The 18,949-nt window shown below is 64.6% G+C and overlaps 1 protein-coding gene across 1 annotated transcript; it reads right to left on the bottom strand.

Annotated features, from left to right (window-relative positions):
* Positions 1–3,364: 3,364 nt before the first annotated feature.
* FADS3 (fatty acid desaturase 3) lies at positions 3,365–18,097 on the bottom strand. Its single transcript, XM_008160319.3, has 12 exons — positions 17,707–18,097; positions 8,916–9,026; positions 8,270–8,467; positions 7,408–7,509; positions 7,175–7,297; positions 6,857–6,917; positions 6,221–6,297; positions 5,822–5,919; positions 5,401–5,497; positions 5,164–5,243; positions 4,872–4,997; positions 3,365–3,651 (listed from the first exon to the last, which is right to left on the bottom strand). The coding sequence occupies exons 1-12, from the start codon at positions 17,929–17,931 to the stop codon at positions 3,600–3,602; spliced, it is 1,350 nt and encodes a 449-aa protein (XP_008158541.1). The 5' UTR covers positions 17,932–18,097; the 3' UTR covers positions 3,365–3,599.
* Between the last annotated feature and the right edge of the window lie 852 nt (positions 18,098–18,949).

Genomic DNA, 18,949 nt, shown 5'->3' with positions numbered 1-18,949 from the left:
AGGGGCTGGCAGGGCAGCCTGGGCGGGCGGGCGGCGTGTGACCTGGCGCCCCCTAGGCGGCCAGTGGCCCGGCCGGTTCCTCGGCGTCAGCGGGAACTCGGAGGAGGCCTGCGAGAAGGGGCGGGACGGAAGGGCTGCCCTCAGGAGTGACCGGCCACGCTCCGGTGACAGCCTCGCGCCAGTCCAGACCCCTCAGCTGTCCCAGGTGCACCGCCCTGTCCAGGGCCGCCCCTCCGGACAGGAAGCTGTGGGTCCCGGAGGGGGAGGGGGAGGGGGAGGCGACGGGTCAGGAGCTCGGTGCTCTTGTGCCTGGACTTGGTCTCTCTTTGCTGAGATTGATGTTTCGGGGAAGGGGGTCTTGTTTCTAACCAATCTGGCCGCACCTAAGCAGAACGAGTGGCCCCAGCATGCTTGTCCTCCGCCATCGTGAATGTTTCTTTTTTAAAACTATTTTTAATTATTAATTTTTAAAATTGATTTCAGATAGAGGAAGGGAGAGGGAGAGGGAGCTAGAAACATCCATGATGAGAGAGAATCATCCATCGGCTGCCTCCTGCACGCCCCCGACCAGGGATCCGGGATCCAGCCCACAACCCAGGCATGTGCCCTGACCATGCATCGAACCCTCACCTTCTGGATCACGGGCTGACGCTCAACCACGGAGCCACACAGGCAGGGCGTGAATGTGGCCATTTTGAAGGCATTTAGGAGCAAGTGTCCTTGGTGACAGGCCCACGGGGACCTGGGCAGCCCAGTGCTCCGGGACGTGTGGGTGTGGGGGGGGAGGGGGAGACCAAGGGGAGCCAGGATCTGTCCCCACAGAGCTTGCCACCCCTCCCAGCCCCTTGGGACACGACCCGCAGGGACCGGTTCTGTTCTGTGACTCCTGCCACCACCGGCCGGGCAGCCCACAGCGGGCTCTTACAATCACAGCTTCCCTCGGTCGTGTTGCCTTTCTTCGGGGCCCAAGGCTCTGTGCGCCCCACTAAGCAGGGACACGGGGTTCCTTAGAGGCCCCCCCTTTCAAGCCCCGCATATGCTCCCAAATGCTCCAGAGAAGGGAGCGCTCCGCTCACAGAAGGCGGTGCCCTGTCCCCAGGGGCTCCCGCACGGGGAACAGTGGGAGGAGGGAGATGACCGATGACCGCCCCCCCCCCCCCCCAGGATCCCAGACCATAAGGGGGGGCGGGGTTCCCCAGGGGCCTGTAAGCGAGTTCCTAGGCAACCACCCGTTTGCTGATGAAGGCGCACTCCCCATGGCTACCACCAGGGGCAGCAGGGAGCGTGGCCTGCCGACGATGGTGCAGTTACTCCGGGCGCCGCTGGGTGGCGCTGCAGGCTCAGCGTCCGCGCTGGGTGAGGCCGTGCCCTGTTGTTTTTAAGTACCACTGCTTTTTTTTTTTTTTTTTTTAATTAAGATTTTTTAAAATTGATTTTTAGGGCGAAAAGGAGAGAGAGAACATCAATGTGATAGGGAAACATCAATGGGCTAGCCTCCTGCACACTCCTCACCGGGGATCGAACCCACAACCCAGGCGTGTGCCCTGAATGGGCATCAAGCCGGCAACCTTCCGGTGCACAGGACACCGCCCAACCGAGCCACGCCAGCCAGGCCAGGGTGTTAGTACCTCCCCGGTAAAGGCATCAGAGCCACCGCAGGAAACACCCGGGCCCGGCTGCCCAGGCAGGAGACGGGGGGTGCCATCCAAGGGCACCCTTGGCACCAGGAGCCAGCAGGGCTTCCACGGGGAAACCCCGCCGGAAGGGGACTCCGGGCAGAGGAAATGGCCTATGCAGGGGCCCTGAGTGTGGGCCTGGCCCTAGACAGAAGGAATCTGCCTTGGAGGCAGAATACCTTTCAGGAGTAAACAGGCTCAGATAACCGGGGCCAGGTCCCAGTCAGAGTAGGCGGCGGCCCTAAGGCGTTGAATCACAGGCACAAAACTTGTAAATAAACTTCTCAGCTCAGTTGCTGGGCCCTATGCCAAGAGCCTCCCACAACATCTTTTATCTTCCATCAGCCCAGGAAGTCCTATACCCTCAGAGAGGTTGAATAACTTCCCCAAGGTCACACAGCCTTCAGTCCTGACAGAAGCAAGACTTGCCCGGGTCTGCCAGACTCCAGATCAGAGGGGACCCTGTGGAATGGACCGGGGAGGGGCTGAGTGACCCCAGGGAGGACCGAGCAAGAACTGAAGTATTGTGCCCCTTCCGCTCCCTGGGGGAGCCCAGTCCCAGGCAGTGGGGGCCCTCATAGAGTGGGGGACAGGCCTGCAGCTGGTGGGGAGACTCCGGCCCCCACCCCAGAAAGGCCCTCCGATAGTCTAGCTCAGCATTTTAATATTTTTTAAAAATTGCTGCCGTTCTTCAGATGGAGCCTTCAGCCCTAGCCAGTTTGGCTTCATGGATAGAGTGTCGACCTGCTGACGGAGGGGTCCCAGGTTGGATTCTGTCCGGTCAGGGCACATGCCTGGGTTGCGGGCGGGCTCGATCCCCAGTGGGGGGCATGCAGGAGCAACTGATCGATGACTCTCTGTCATTATTAATGTTTCTATCTCTCCCTCTCCCTTCCTCTCTGAAAAAATAAATAAAAAAATATTTTTAAAAAACACAAACAAAACACACCAATGGAACCTTCCCCTCAGCTTGGGGCTGCTGCAGTGCATGGGGACTGGGCTTGCAGGGGGCCAGCGGCCCAGCTCTCCCTCCCTCCCACCTTCAGGAAGCCCCGAGGGGGCCAACCCACCCATTTCTCAGATGAGGAGCCTGAGGCTCAGGGAAGGGCAGTGGCTGCCTAGGGATGCGGCCCACACGCTGCTCTCAGACTCCAGGGATGGGATCGGCCAGTCTCAGGGGCCCAGCCTTCCCCGCAGCAGCTGCAGCAAAGCACCGGCTCCCAGCAGGCCTGGGAGAGCCGGCATCGCCTGTGTGGGGGCTGAGCCCAGCCAGGCTGCGCCGCTCCAGTGCGATGACAGGGGTGGGACCTAGATGGGCAGGTGGCCCCTGTGCATGCTCTCTGAGGCCCCTCATCGGAGGCTCTGGGAGGAGGCAGTGCGGGTCCAGGATGTACTGGCTTCTCCATCCCGCGTGGGGCCATCTGCACAGTGGCCCTCAGCCCTAGGCCCTTGTCCGCTGGACCAGCCCCTGCCCCACTGTGCCCGGGAGTAAAGTGAGGTGAGCCCATGTGACCCCCCCAAGGTTGCTGGGCAGTGGGTGAAGCACAGGAAGGAGCCAGGCCCTTAGGCCATGTAAGCCCAGCAGCTGGCAGCTCCCTACGGGACCGTCCCCCCATCCTCCCGCCTCAGCACCCCCATGGCCCTCAGCTCCTCTTGGGGATCTCGGCAGAATCCAGCTCCAAAATTCATGCAAGTTCAATACTTTATTCCATCTCAGATCTGGGATTGTCTTTATATAAAAATAACAGGTTGCCTAAACTTCTGCTCCAGGAAAACGGGTCATGCTCACCTTGTGGCTTCCTGTCCCACCCCCCTCGCCCCCGTCCTGTAGGGCCCAGGGCTGTGGCCGGAGGGTTGCAATAGGGCGGAGGGAAGGCGGCAGGGCCAGGAGGCGGCGGGGCGGAGGAGCGGCCGGTGCCGCCGTCACTGCTGGAGGTAGGCTTTCAGCCAGAGGTTGCCAGACTTCTTCAGGGACCTGGGAGGCAGGGGTGGGGTGGGTGTTGGGGACCCAACTGCATACCAACCTCTCCCCCCAGGAGGATGCTCAGAGGTGCCCCGATGCTCAGAGGTGCCCCCATCCCTCCCCTTCCCCACCCCCCTGGGGCAGGCCGCTGGGTGGGGGTGAAGGGGTGGACTGAGAAGTGAGGCCACCCTCTCGGGAACTGGAGTGGGATCTAGGCCTGGCGTGGGAGCAGGGGGAGGGGAGGAGCCAAGGCCGAGTCCAGGCAGGAGCCAGGGTGGGCCTGTCCTCCTCCCCTGCTCTGCCTGTTGCCTCCTGCTGGGCCCTGCAGCCCAGGGATTGGTGAGGCCGGCCCTGTCCCCCAGCAGCCCAAGGTCAGGCAGAGGAGCCGCGTCCTAACGGGCCAGAGGATGAGGCCGGGAGGGGCCGTGAGGAGAAGCAGGAGTCCAAACACCGGATGGAGGGAGGGCGGCCGAGTGCAGGGGACCGCGCGGGTCAGGGCACAGGCCGGAGGGCTCTGGCTGGGGAGTCCGGCCCCCGCTCCCCACTGCCCAGGCTCCCGCCGCCCGGCCCACCGTCCCTCGCCGGGACCGCCCGCTCTGCCTGCTTCCGCTCTCGCCCCTTCCGCGCATTCTCGCAGCCAGAGCATCTTCCCAGAATCCAATTCCTGCGTGTCCCCCCCCCCCCCCCGCCTCCCCGCCCCTGTCCCCGCTCAGTGGCGCCCACACACCAGCACCTGCTAGGGCTTTTGCACTGCTCTCCCCGCCCAGAATGTTCTTCCCCAGACGTCTCGGTGGCCAGCCCTCTCCCCTCCTGCCTGTCTGCTCCCTTGTCACCTCAATGCCAGCCCCCTGCCCACCACTGGCCACTGTCGCCCTGCCCGGCGCTCCCCGCCCCTCCTGCCTCCATCCACAGGTTTTGCAGTTTCGTTTTTTTGCCAAAGCACCACTCCCTCTCGTGTCTTCTGTCATTTCCTTATTTTAGGCGCTCGCTTTCTGCGTCCCCTGCGGGGATGCCAGGCCTAGAAGGCAGGGGTCTGGAGCCTGGTAGCACCTCGGACGGGGCCTGGGCCCAGGGCAGGGGGCCTGCCGTGAAGGCTGGGAAGGGAGGCCGCAGGCTGGGGACAGAAAGGCTGCTGGGCAAGGCCTCCCCGGTCAGCTCCAGGGGGGCTGGGGGCTCAGAGCGGGGCTGGGGGACCAGGCGGGCAGGGCCCCGGGAGCCACCAGGAGCCCCACCTGACGATGTCCACGAGGGCGGTGAGGAAGGGCTTCACCTCGTACGTGAGGCCGTGCTTGGCGCACAGCGCCCTGACCAGCGGCGCGATCCTGTGGTAGTTGTGCCTGGGCATCGTGGGGAAGAGGCTGGGGGGGGGGGGAGGGCATGTGCTGGCACCGGAGGAGGGGGTGCCAGAGGGACCACCACCCATCCCCCACCCCCGGCCCTGCTCACCACCCTCCCAGGCCCCAGGGAGCCGGACCTGCCGTGGGAAGCCGCACGCCCACCCCGCGGGGCCCTGGCTGCACTCACTGGTGCTCGATCTGGAAGTTGAGGTGCCCGCTGAACCAGTCGATGAAGCGTGAGGACTCCACATTGCAGGTGGCCGCCAGCTGCCGGGGCGGGCGGGGGCTCAGGTGAGGGGGGCTGGCACGCAGCCCTGAGCACACGGCGTGCCCTGAACCCGGCACCCCCTCAGGGCCCCTTCCCTCTCAGCTGTGACCCCGCCCCCACCCTGGGAGGCCCCCCTCCCGGCCCCCCGCTGCCCACCTGCGAGCTGGCCCAGTCCCGGTGCTTCTCGTGGCCGATCTCCTTGGGGATGTGGTTCATCTGCGTGACCCACACGAACCAGTGGCTCTCCAGGACCCTGCGGGGAAGGCTCAGGCGCTGCCCCATGTCCGGCTCACCCCGCACCGCCGGCCCGGCCTCAGCTTCCTCATCTGTACAATGGGGCTGTGCACCCCCTCCCCCGCTGGGAGGAGCAGGCTCCACGTGTGAGCCCAGAGGTGAACATCCACGGGGCCGCTCCCCCCAGACCCACGGTCCTGGGGAGCCCACCACTCCCGTGTCACTTGAGTCTTCCACACCCAGGGAGGCCGTCCTGCTGGCCCATCCTGCAGATGGGCAAGTGGAGGCTCTGAGGGCGGAGGGCTGTGGCCAGGGCCCTGCTGCCGGTGTGTGAGCCGCGTACCTGACAGCCACGAAGAGCAGCAGCGCCCCGGAGACGCTGTAGAAGGGGGTGTAGGACCAGAAGAAGCGGCAGTAGAAGCTGGCGGCCCAGAGCAGGTCCTGAGAGAGCGGGGGACAGAGGTGGCGAAGCAGCCGGCGGGGCGCCGAGCTCACCCCGCTTCCTGCGTGAGGTGCCTCGGAGCCCTGGACAGGACACCGCCCCTCGCAGCCAGGGGGAGGGAGGGGCCCTTGCCCGGCCCACGGAGCACGGAAGTGAGGGTGCCCTGCAGGGGCTGAGGTGGGGAACCCCTGCCTGGGAGTCCTCCCGGCGGATCCCCACCCCCAGGGAGGACACCCACCCCCAGCCCCCGCCCGCCCTCAGCGCACACTGGCGGCCCGCGCCCCCGCCCGCCGCGCTCACCTGCCACTGCAGGCACACCAGCATGTAGGCCAGGTTCTCCACCTCGAAGTTCACCAGCGTGAGCAGCGGCGGGCCGACTGCAAGGACAGAGGCTCAGACAGGGCGGCGCCCGCAGGCCTCGTGGGGCCGCGACTCCGGGACGCCCGGGGACTGGGTGCTGGGCCCAGCCAGGATGGCCCCCTCACCCCCAAGGCCTGGTCCCCATTCTCCCCGCCGCGGCCGAGCCTCCTCAGGCTGCCCCTCGCCTCACGGCCCCCGTGTCCCTCCTGCAGGTCAGGGCCAGCCTTTCGTGGCCACACCCGTGAATCCTCACCCTGGGCACCCCAACAATTGCTCTGACCCTCTAGGGCTCTGGACCGCCCTGACATGAGGGCTGGAAGGAATTCCCAAAGCTGTGGGCAGAGGGCACCCCGGGAGGGGCCAGCAGGGCAAAGGCTTGGCGATGGGGCGTCAGCACAGGCTGCGGGCAGGGGTGGCAGAGCAGGGGCTGGGGGCGCCGTGAGGAGGGTGGTTGACAGGTGCCCCTTCCCCGAGGGGTGGCCGGCAGCTGCCCAGCAGGTACAAGCGGACGGTGCAGGCTCAGGCGTGACCCCCCCCTCCCCCCCCCCCCCCGCCGTGGGGGACAAAGGGACTCACTGAGGAAGAAGTACAGGTGCTGGTGGTTGTAGGGCAGGTATCGGCGCTTCTTCCTGCCGTACTGTGGAGACAGGCGGCGGCTGGGGGGGCGGCTCTCCGGGGCCCCCTCCTCCCAGGCAGGGGCAGGGGCTGGCAGGGGCCACCGGGCAACGACAACTCTAGATTCTAGCAACGGCGCCCCTCGTCACAGCAGGCTGGGCGGTGGGGAGGGGCACCTCTGGGGTAGGGGCCCCGCCTGGAACTAGAGTGGGGGCTGGGTCAGGGGCCAGTCCCCCGCCGCAGCGAGGCCCAGCCAGTGTCCACGCCCTCCCCACGAACCTCAACAGACGACTCCCCCAAGAGGAAGATGGGCGCCAAGGTCACGTCGGGGTCTTTGTGGGAGACGTTGGGCTTGGCGTGGTGCTGGAAGTGGCGGAAGTTCCACCAGTGGGCGGAGAAGCCCTGCAGGGGAGAGGGGGCTCAGCGGGGGCCAGGCCGTGCCCACCACGCGTGCCCGCACGCTTGGCAGCCCGGCTCAGCCCCTGCTTGCCCGCCACAGGCCCCGCCCTCACCTTCAGCTGCCCCATCACAAACTGCTGGGCCACGTGGTTCCACCGGGGCCTCCGGAAAACAGACGTGTGGCCCAGGTCGTGCTGCAAATACCAGCTCTGGGCCTGGGGAGAAGGGCAGGCTCAGGGGACCTGGCCCCTGACTCCGGCCTTGGGGGAGGGTGCTGGCTGCCGGGGGACACGGGGGAGCCCTGGAGTCCCAGTGAGCCCCCAGCTCACGGGGCACACCCGCAGCTACCAGTCCCTTTCAGGCCCGGCCTGCCAGCTTCCTCTTTTTACAGAACACCGAGTTCCGGGCGGTCTGGGGCCTGCACGTCATGCAGCTGGGGTAGCGCCCTCTGGCTCCCTGCCCTGTGCTCGCTCAGGGTTACGGAAGGAGCTTCCTCAGCTCATTTCAAATACAGCTTGCGGCCTGGCCGGTGGCTCTGTGGTTAGAGCGCCGGCCCAAGGGTCGCCGGTTTGATTCCCCGGTCAAGGTCACGTACCTCACACCTCGGTGGCAGGCTCCCCAGCCCCAGTGGGGAGCGTGCGGGAGGCGACCAATGGATGTGTCCCTCTCAGGTAGACACTTCTCTCTCTCCCCCCCCTCTTCCCGCCTTCCCTCCCCCGCTTCCACTCTAGAAATCCAGGGGGAAAGATCCTCAGGTGAGGCTTAAAATAATTAATTAATCAGTTCAATAAAATGCAGCTTGACCCTCAGATACACACCTTATGGAGTCTCTGCTCGGTCGTTCGTTCATTTACTCGTCCGTGCATTCATTCACTCGTCCGTGCATTCATTCATTCACGCATTCATTCAGCCAATGAGTCCGGAATGTCCACGTGTGTCTGTTGGGCAGGTTAGGGGCTGCAAGACAGCGGTCACCTGGGAGACGGTCAGGATGAGGGCAGTGAGGGTGCTGGGCAGCCAGCCGGGGCCCAGGAGGTAGACGACGAGCCAGGCGAGCAGCTCCATGGCCAGGATGTGGCCCAGCAGGAGCGCGAAGAAGGCGGGCCGGGCCTCAAACAGCTGCATGTCCTCGGCTGCCTGGCGCAGGGCTCGGAAGTCCTCGACCAGCTGGGCCTGCCCGGTGAGTGGCCAGTCAGGGGAGGAAGCCAAGTCCCAGCTGTCCCCAGAAATGGCCCACAGCCACTCCTCCCAGGCCAGGCCCAAGGGGTGTGGCCACAGGGGTCAGACAGACAGGAGCACCCGGCTTGGGGTGTGACCTGGATTGCTATCTGGAGGCAAAGGCTCCCCTGCAAAAAGTGGGGGTCGGTGAGAAGCAGAAACAGCCCGAGTGGCTGAGCCCTTCGAGCTCAGCTCATCCAAATGCTCACTGCAGACGGGGATGCCGGCCCAGAGCAGGGGAGGGCTCCTGGAGGCGTCCCAGCAGCTCACCCTCCACTGCCTGCCGAGGAGGGGCCGGCGGACAGCCGTGGCCCTGGGTCCCATTGGGGTACTGCCGGTGGAGCTGCTATGGCCGTGCCCCCCATGCCCCCCGATGGCCCAGCCTCCACCAGGCCCTGCTCACGTTCTGGGCTCCGTCCTGGCTCGGCTCCTCAGGGGCCAGCTCTCCGATCAGCAGGGGCAGCAGGAACTTGCGCACAAAGCCGAGGTCCTGGTGGAAGGCACGGAAGGCATCCTGAGGGAGAGCAGACAGTCAGGTGGGCAGACAGACAGACAGACAGACCGACCGCGGAGCAGCGCCCGGAGGCCGCCGGCGAGCTGGAGGACGGCTGACGGGAGGGCACAGCAGACAAGACGGACGGGCGGATTCAGCGGGCCGTTCAGTGGCCACGGGACTAGCCGCACAGGGGTCAGCCTCGCCCAGGAGCCGCCTGGTCCCCCCCGGCCCCGAGGCCCCGCCAGCCAGGCCTCCCCACCTGCGGGGCGCATCCGTCTCTGGGTTTGCTAGGAGGTCTCCTTGAAAGCCTCGTGATTGCTTTTATGATAGTTTACAACCTTAAAAACAAATCTCTGGAAAGCTTTCTGAAATCACATGCTCTTCTGCGGCGTCGAAAATAAGGTCTGGGTCACGGGCGTCCCATTTGGCCGCGGGGGGAGGGGGCGCTCCGCGGAGGGCCACGCAGGCTGAGTTCGCGGGGGTTTGCAGGGAGGACACTCAACAGTCAAACCCGTTTGACTTTAAAAGCAGGAGCAGAAAATAATGTCTCTCAACAAGTAAATGGAGTAAGTCTGACCTTCTCTGTGAACAGCAGGGAGGGTGGGAGCAGCGGGATAGGAGGGAGAGACGAGGAGGCAGGTAACGGGCCAGACACCGGCCGGGGCGGGGCCTGGGCACTGCTGAGTGCCGTGACCTTGACCGGCACGATGGGGCCCCTCAGCCTTCCCGATCTGGCCTTGTCGCCTCAGGGCTCTCAGAGGCGGGAGGAGCCGGCCACAGCCCCCAGCAGCCGAGCCGAGGAGGCAGGGACCCGGCGGTGCTGACCCACCAGCCCGGTAGGTGACTGGGCTGCTGACGGAGGCACCGCTGAAGGGGACTGGACGGGGCGGCCTCCTGGCCTCTCACTAGTGAGCCTCCAGCTGCTGGGCGTGTTAAACTGAAGTGGCAGCCGGGCCTGTCCTTACTGCCAGGCGTCCTGCGGTCCTGGGGAGGGAGCAGCCTGGGAACCCTGGCCCCCCCCCCCCGCCCCGGCTCCTCAGGGGCCACACCTGCAGGAGGCCTGCTCTCTTACTGGCCTGGCAGCCTGGGGGGGGGGGCAGGGAGGGGGCGGAGGAGGAGGGAGCTGGGAAGGTGAAGCTTCTAGAATAACCTAGGCCCATGGGAAGGGAAGAGGCGGCTGTGGAAACAGGGGTGCAGACCCTCTCCTGGAGGAACCCTGATGGAGGGGCACACGGCTGGGGGAGGGGCTGGAGGGGGCAGGGAGGGGTTCAGCGGACCCTCATTGTGACCTCGAGCGAGTCCATTCTGCCTGGAACTAGGCAAATCCAGGGGCAAGACTCCCGGCCATTCTGGCTCCCGACTGCTAAGGCTGTTCTCCTTAAATACGAGCAGACATAGGTTCTTACTGAATTTAGAGAGAGGAGGGGAGAGGGAGAGAGAGAGAGACACTGATCTGCTGCCTCCCACACGTACCCCGACTGAGGACCCAGCCCGCACCCTCCGGTGCACGGGGCGACGCTCAGCCCCCTGAGCCACGGGGCCAGGGCTTTAACGTGTTCATCGCAGCAGAGCTACATACAATGCACGCGGTAACCATTTCCCAAGGTGCAGTCAGGCATGACGTGTATTCACTTTGCTGGGCAACCATCACCGCCACCACCTCCAGGGCTTCCTCATTTCCCGAACTCAACGCTGCCCACTGAACGCGAACCCCCTCCCCAGCCCGCGGCCCCGCAGTTCTGCGCTCCGTCCCCATGAATGTGATGGTCTAGGGACCTCAGAGGAGAAATGATACAGCGTCTGTCCCTTTGTGACTGACTGTCACTCAGCATCCTGTCTGCAAGGCTCGTCTCTGTTGTAACCTGTGTCAGAACTTCCTTCCTTTAAGGCCAAGTAAGCAGTGACTCTGATTCCCTCTGAACCTCCCCTGGCAGCGCACGCACAGACGGGCGCACGCACAGACGGGCGCACGCAAGGACGGGCGCGCAGCAGGTACTTGGAGAGCAGGGCGGCGCGGGTGGGGCGCCCCCTGCCCTGTGCTCCCAGCGAGGTGGGTCCCTGGCCGCAGACCACATCCTGATGCTCCGGCGAACAGCTTTCCGGGAGCCTGGCTCCGCCTGTGAGCCCGTGCCCGGGCCGCGGCCTAAGGACCGGCCGCAGAGGCCGCGGCGAGGCTGAGCCGCTGTCCAGCTCCCTGCGATGGGGGCCCTCAGAACCGGGTCCGACTGGACAGCGGTGCTTGTGGCCACCACTAGCCCTACTAGGTGTGTGTGGGGTCCTCACCATGATGCTGGTCACCGTCCCACCAGCCGAGGACCCGCTGCCCTGGGACTGGGCTGGGGGGCAGGAGGGGGTGCTGGCGTTTCTTGGCCACACTGACCGCGTTTCAGGAAGCAGCGGGGGCACCCCTGTCGTCCACTCTGGGGCGCTCAGAGGTGTCCTTCCAGAGACGTGTGTGCAAACCCCAGGACCCCCTCCCACCCGACGAGTCGTAGGTGGCCCTCCAGGTCTCTCACTGGGTCTCGGGGCAAAGCTGGGGGTAACACTGTGCCCCTCATACGCTGCCGCTGCCGGCGGCAGGCCCGGCTCTGCTCACAGCGCTGTCCCGGGCGGGGGCTCGGGGGGGGGGGCGCTGGGAGCAGGTGTGGGAGGTGGACAAGAGCCGACCCTGCACCGCCCCGAGGCGGGTGAGGAACGGGGGCCGGGTGCTGGGAGCCGAGGGCAGCGTGCAGGGCAGAGCTGGGGGCAAAACCCAGGTCCTCTGCGATGCCCACGCCCTCCCAGGCACAGCTCCCCCAGCCCCGCCTCGGCCCCTGGGCCCCTGGGAGTGGCTCCCGCCCGCCCAGCCCTGAGCTCCCCGCGCGGCTGGCTGAGGGGCCGGGCCGGCCTGCCGGGCATGGAATGTGAGCCGCCACTTCTGAGCGGGCATGGAGTCCCAGACATCACCCCTCCACTCTGTTTCTCATCGGGAACCACAAACGCCCCTCCCGTGGCCCGGGGAGGACTCAGCCAGCACAGGTGGAGCACGCAGAAGGGGCCTGGCGCCCGGCGAGCGCTTCCCAGCCGAGCTCGGACCTGAGCCGCTGCCGCCTGACCCGAGTCCGGTCCGATCTGGAGCCCTGGAAGGCTGGGTCGCAGGGGTGGCACGCCAGGACGTGCTGTGGGTCCTGCATGGTCAGGTCCCGGCAGCTTGAGGGGGGCACCCCTCCACCCCAGAGATACAGTGGGGGCAAGGGACCATTTCTGGCCACTCTCCAAAGATTCTGGAATATTCCAGATCAGACAGAGGGTGGAGCCCTGGCCGGTTTGGCTCAGTGGATAGAGCATTAGCCCACGAACGAAAGGGTCCCGGGTTCAATTCCGGTCAAGGGCACAAACCTCGGTTACAGGCTCGATCCCCAGCCCTGGTGGGGCACGTGCGGGGGGCAACCAATCAATGTGTCTCTCTCACATCGATGTTTCTCTCTGTCTCTACCTCTCCCTTCCACTCTCTCTAAAAATCAATGGAAAAATATCCTCGGGTGAGGAGTAACAAAAAATAAAAGAAAGAAAGAAAGGGGTGGAGCAGGCAGGCGGGGTGATCTGGGCCTGCGCCTTAAGCCTTTGCTGAGGAGGCAGTGGCTGTGGAGATGGGGTGAGGGGAGACGAGACCTGCCCTCCCTCCCTCCCTCCCTCCCTCCCTCTCCCGGGGGAAGACAGCACAGGAACGCATGCCCAGCGCTCAGACACCCCTTCCGGCCTCTCCCTGGCACGCCTCACAGGCAGCCAACAGGCAGTATAGTGATACTGATACTAATGCCATCAGTAACCCCATTTTGCAGATGTGAAAACCGAGGCACAAGAGGCCGCAGGGCACTCAGCTCGGAACATGGCACATCCAACCCCCACCCACACGGCAGAGCCCAGCTCAAGGACAGAGCCCCCGGCGGCCGCCCAGGCTCCCAGCTCTGCTGGTGGCCCTGTGACCGGCCGGCCCGCCCCTCAGGGACTCGGCCACCCAGCGCCCTCGGCCTCGCAAGTGTCACTGGCCCAGCGGTGACCCTGCGGCAGGCACTCTGGCTGGTGGTCCTCTCCGCCACTTGGCTCTGGCCCTCCTCGGCTGCTCCGTGAGACGCCCATGGCAGCGTGGGGCCCTTGGGGAGACACGAGGAGGGCACCCCGCTCTGCACGCTGCGCTCCTGGGAAGGGGCTGGGGGGTGGGGATGCAGAAAGCGCCCACGGACCCCAGAGAGGTCACATGTCACCAGGCAGCAGGGTGTGAGCTCCGGAGCCAGGTCCTCCGCGGTCATGGCCGGTCCCCTCTGCACCCACCCTCACTGGAGCCTCAGGATGGGCCCTGCCTCTCCCCAACTCCCACCAGACACAGCCCCACCCTCCAAGCCCAAGGAGGAAGGCCCTGCTGTTCCAGGGCCCCGAGAAGGTCCCTTTCCATCACCCATAGTCAGCCTCAGTCTCCCCATCTGCAAAATGGGCCGACACTGGTGCCTGCCTCAGCAGGTTGCTGCCTGAGGGCCACACGGAGCTATTTCCCCACGGCTCCCCTGGCACGCCTGCACCCAGCACCTCCTGCCTCTGCCCTGGCCACACCCGCCCTTTCCCGGCGGCTCTGCCTCCCCCTCCCCATGAGGGGTCATTTCAGGTCTGTATCTGACCCCCCTGGCTCCCCTGCCGTGCCCTGCGGGGCCCCGCTTCCAAGGACGCAGAAGCCCGGCAGGAGCAGCGCCCGCTACCCTTGGACCTGCCCGCCTGCCCCTCCCCCCTGCTCGACGCCAGCCCCGCAGACTGCCTGCTGGTCCTTGAACGCGGAGCAGGTCCCCTGGGAGCCGGTGCTCTGGCCGGTCGCCTGCCAAGGGCTCCCTCCGCAGAGTTTCCACAGCCGTCTCCTCAGTGAGGACAGACACGCGGATCTGCTCCCTGGCTCTCCGCTGACGGGCACAGCGACTCAACATGGAAACGGGCGAGCGAGCGAGCAAACGAACGAACGGAATAAACAGCTAAGTCCAGTGTAGCATGTGGCAAAGAGCATGGGCTGTGGGTTCAAACCCCAGACCTGACTTTTTAAAAAATCAAATTAAAAATAAATAAATAATATAAATATATATATATATATATATATATATACACACACACACACACACACACACACACACACACACATTGAGTGGCCAGATTATTATGATCTCTGAACGCATAATAATCTGGCCACTCAGTGTCTATCCTATATAATAAAAGGCTAATATGCAAATTGTCCCCTCGACCAGGAGTTCGACCAGCAGGCAGGCCCATGTCCCCTACCCCTGGCCAGGCTGGCCGGACCCCACCCAGGCACGAATTCATGCACTGGGCCTCTAATACACACACACACACACACACACACACACACACACACACACACTGAGTGGCCAGATTATTATGCGTTCAGAGATCATAATAATCTGGTCACTCAGTGTGTGTGTGTGTGTGTGTGTGTGTGTGTAATTTCAGAGAGGAAGGGAGAGGGAGAGAGATAGAAACATCAATGATGAGAGAGAATCATGGATCGGCTGCCTCCTGCACACCCCACACTGGAGATCGGGCCCACAACCCGGGCATGTGCACTGACTGGGAATCAAACCGTGACCTCCTGGTTCATAGGTCAATGCTCAACCCCTGAGCCCTGCCATAGATCTAACTCTTAATTTCAAGTCACTTTGCCTGGCTGAGCCCCTGTTTCCTCGTCTGTAAAGTGGGAATGATCACAACAGGACCTGGGGATGGAAAGAAAGAGCATCTATAAATCTGGCTTCAGAGCCACGGTGGGTGCTCGGCCCCGGCCCGGCACATCCTGTCCGTGGAGTCCCGGGAGCTCTTGGGATAGGACGCAGCCTCTTTTGCAACAGCCAGGACTTGCCTCTCCCCGCTGGTTCCACTCCCTTCAGGCTGCCTATGACTCTTAGACAAACCTGGCCCCAGGCCCAGAGCCTTCTCCCCGGGGTGCCGCTCTGTATCCCAGGATGGCCACGGGCTGACTTAATGGCCCAGGAACTCTGGGAATTTCCTGGCAGGAAGGCTCCTGCTGCCTGGACATGAGAACAGCTGATGGACGGCCCTGGCAAGACAGCTGCCCACCCCCACCTGGTCTCCAGGGCCTGGGATCGGAAGCCTGGGGTCTGGGCTAGACCCCGCAGGGCAGGCACTGGGCTGGTCCACTCCCTGGTCTGTCTGGTGGGCCCATTATGGACAAAGATGGGGTCCCCCAACCTCAGCCACCTCATAACCCTTTTGGCCTGAACAGACCAGGTGCTCCTGGCCACTCCCGCCCAGTGTTTGGGGCCTTGAGGAAGCTGAGAGGTGGCTCAATGCAACTCTTTCCTGTGGCAGATGTGGCAGGACCAGACATGGTCACCCAGCCAGGGGTGGCTATGCCATGGCCGCCCCACGCACCACGCAGTCTGCAGGGCACACCCACACTCATCAGGCAGAAACATATACTGACCAGGAACAATGACGTGGCAGCCCACTGGCCACAGACTTGCGAAGGCCCAGTCCTGCCCTCAGCTGCTTGTTGTCTGGCCCCGCTCTCCCCATTTTACAGATAAGGAAACTGAGGCTCAGAGGAATGACATGCCTGGTTCAAGGTCACTCGGGGCCTCCAATGGCTGAACCGTGACCCAGCCCCAGGGAACATATATATATTTTTTTCTGAAACAAGAGACAAACTTCATTGGTGATGAATCAATAAGAAAACCATCAGATGGAGGTCTCAGGGTCAAGGGCTAACTGTGTGATGGGGTCCCCACACCACATGGGAGGGTCCCCAGCACAGGTCTGGGCAGCAAGGAGGAAAGCGCAGTTACTGAAGGCTCTCCGTCGACTTCTCACCTGCTCGCATCCTGCCCTACGGACCAGGGGTTGGGAAAGGCCAGCACAAGCACCCACAGCATCCGTGAGAGGCGCCAGAGCCCCGCCAGGCTGAGAGGGGCGGGCTGTGGCGCCTGGTCCCCCCCCCCCCCACTTGACAGAAGTGCACACACGGACAGCCTTCTCACACAAGCAGGTCTGCACACCGTCACACACTTACTGGCCATGGTCAGCTTCACCTCCGTGGCCACCACCCGGCCTCTCGGCCCAAGGGCAAGGCTTTCTGCCCGTTTCTGGAGGTTTGGGGGGTCTTCGGACCCTCACCCCTCAGCCTCCTGGGGTGGAAGTGGGGAAGGACGATCTCTTTGCTCAGAAACAGCCTTTTTCAAACGGTGTGCCACGGCAGGTACACCGGCGCACTGAAGGATGTTTAAAACATGCAATATCTGCCCCAGCCGGGGTGGCTCAGTGGATAGAGCGCCGGCCTGCAGACTGAATGAAGGTCCCGGGTTCGATTCCCGTCATGGTTGCAGGCTCCTCCCCGGCCCGGGCCCTGGTTGGGGCACGTGCAGGAGGCAACCCATCGATGTGTTTCTCTCACCTCCATGTTTCTGTCTTTCCCTCTTTTACACTCTCTCTAAAAATCAATGGGAAAATATCCTTGGGTGAGGATTAAATAATAATAATAATAATAAAACATGCAATACCTGACTCTTTAGTCAGGGGCACTGACCTCTTTGCCTTTGATTGTCAAATTTTTAAAAAATGACAACAGCTAGCACAATGGTTGTCCGGTGTGAATGAATCAAAATTATACGTGTGTGTGTGTGTGTGTGTGTGTGTGTGTGTGGTCAGAGGGGAACGCTGTGATTTTTGGTGTGTCGCAGAATTGTAATAGCTCGGGTGCTGGGCGATGAGAGAGGCTGCTCTAGAGTCCCGTGAAGATTGGGCAACCCGCAGCGGGAGCCGGCGGGAGGCGACGGGCAGGGAGCAGGGGCCGGGCCACAGGGAGCCTGTCCCTCCTGGGACGGGACACACTCCCTTTTGCCGCCTAAAGTTTTGACAGTTAGGAACTCATCCCCTGGAACCTGGTACTTCCGAAGGCCAAGGACAGAAGAGCAGGGCCCGCTCCTGTGCCCCCGCGGGGACTTCGGAACGGCCGTGAGGAGTCCTAGTTGGCTGCTCTGCCATGGGCTCCAGCCAGATGGTCCCCCTGGACCAGGCCACACCCCTCACGGCCCAGGCAAGTCTAGACATGGGCTGGGAAGGGGAAGTCGGGGTCCCCAGGAGCCAGCCTGTTCCAGGGGTGACTGTGCTTCCCCAGGAGGCCCACCCAGCCTGGCTGGCAGAGGGCTCCCACGGCAGCTGCCAGCCCCGGAGAGGTGAGTCACTGACCCTCTGACATTCACCGCAGCTCTTGGGCAAGCCACATACCTTTGGGCCCAGCCCAGCCTCTGCTGCCCAGCCCCCAGCCTCCGATGGTACATCCTCGCCCAGCCCCCAGGGTCTTGGCCCTGCCCTTGGCACCCGGCACGAGGGACCTGGTTGGGGGGACCCAGAACTGAGAGGAGGAATCTCAGAGGTGGGGGGGGGGCTCTTCTATGGGGCTCTTTCCGTCCTGACACACCCACCTCTGAGAGCCCCTTCCTCCAGCCCAGCCCCCCTCCAGCCCAGCCCCGGCCCATGGCCCGAGGTGCGGTCCTCCAAGCAGGGACGTGGCCCCTGCCTCCACATGAGGCCCTCGCCAGCCCATCCCAAGTCAGGGTCCCGGGCCAGGAGGTCAAAGGTCAGCTAGGGGAAGGCGCTAAGACCCCCGCCGGTGAAGCGGGGCACCGTGCCCAGGATCGGGCTCCCTTACCGTGGCGTCCTCCGCGCCGTGGTGGCCGATGAGGCGGCTGCCCCCCGGGTGCCGCTGCGCCCAGCGGCTGATGTCGTAGACGCGGCGCTCGATGACCAGCCACTTGTCGCCCGGCAGGTTGTGCGGGCGGATCTGGTCCCAGCGGAAGGTGGGCAGCGGCACCCCACGCTGCGCGGGCCCGTCGCGCGCGCCCGGCCCCCCGCCAGGCTCCCCGACGCTGCCCATGGCTGCGCGCACAAGTCCCGGGACACCGGGGTCCGCCCGAAGTCCCCGCGAGGCACCCCGGCGAGCGAGGGGGCCTTCCCCGGGCTCCTGCCCTCGCCACCGGCTCCCCGCGGCCGCGCCCGGCGATGCCAACACCGTAGGAGCGCGCGCCGGCTCTGCCCTCCGAGCGGAACTTTCCTGCCTTTTACCCGCGCCGCCCGCCCCGCCCGGCCCGGCCCGGCCCGGCCCGAGCCGCCGCCCGCCCCGCGCGCCAATCCCCGCGCCGCGCTCCGGCCCCCGCGGGCCCCATTGGCTGCGGGCGCTCCGGCCGGGGAGGCCGAGTCCCGGCGGGCCCGCCCCGCCCCCGGGCCCGCGGCCCCCACGGCCCGCCCGTCCTGGGCTCCGTCCGCTCGCGGGCTCCCCGCTCGGCAGGGCGGGGCGGGAGGGGGAGGGGACGGGCACGAACACCCGCGGCCGGTCCGCCGCGCCCTCGGGGCCGCGTCTGCGCCCTGCCGGCTGGAACAGCCGTCTGTCCGGTCTGTCTGTCCGTAACGGGCTTCCTGCCTCGCGTCCCGGGACGCGGCACCCAGAGCGCAGAGGTGGGGACGCTACCTCGGGGTGACCGCAAACAGCGTTCAAACAACAGACCCCCAACGTCTGCGCGAAGAGGCCGCCCTGTGGGGCTGAGGGACTGGCCCCGTCCCGCGGGGTGTCGGGCTGGGGTGGGGGGGCTGGGGTGAGGTGGGGTGGGCTGGGGTCGGGGGGCAGTGGTCTTCCCGCTGCTGTGGCTGTAGGGTGAGTGAGGGGTGCCCACTGGGGCGAAAGGGATGGAGGGGCACCGGAGTCAGTAGGGGGGCGCTGCCATTCACTGGGGGCTCGGCTGGGAGGCTTGCTTATTACGACCCCCCATCCCATTTTTTACTTAAATAAACTCAAGTTCTTTTGAGAGTGTAGGTTTTCTCCAAACGACTTGGTGGGCCTTTGAATAAAGATCTCTGCCCCTGCCGTAAGAGTTCACACCCAAGGCAGATGGAGCCAG

The sequence above is a fragment of the Eptesicus fuscus genome, chromosome 13, assembly GCF_027574615.1.
Source record: "Eptesicus fuscus isolate TK198812 chromosome 13, DD_ASM_mEF_20220401, whole genome shotgun sequence".
Classification (NCBI taxonomy): domain Eukaryota; kingdom Metazoa; phylum Chordata; class Mammalia; order Chiroptera; family Vespertilionidae; genus Eptesicus; species Eptesicus fuscus.
This window is presented reverse-complemented; position numbering and strand designations above follow the sequence as displayed.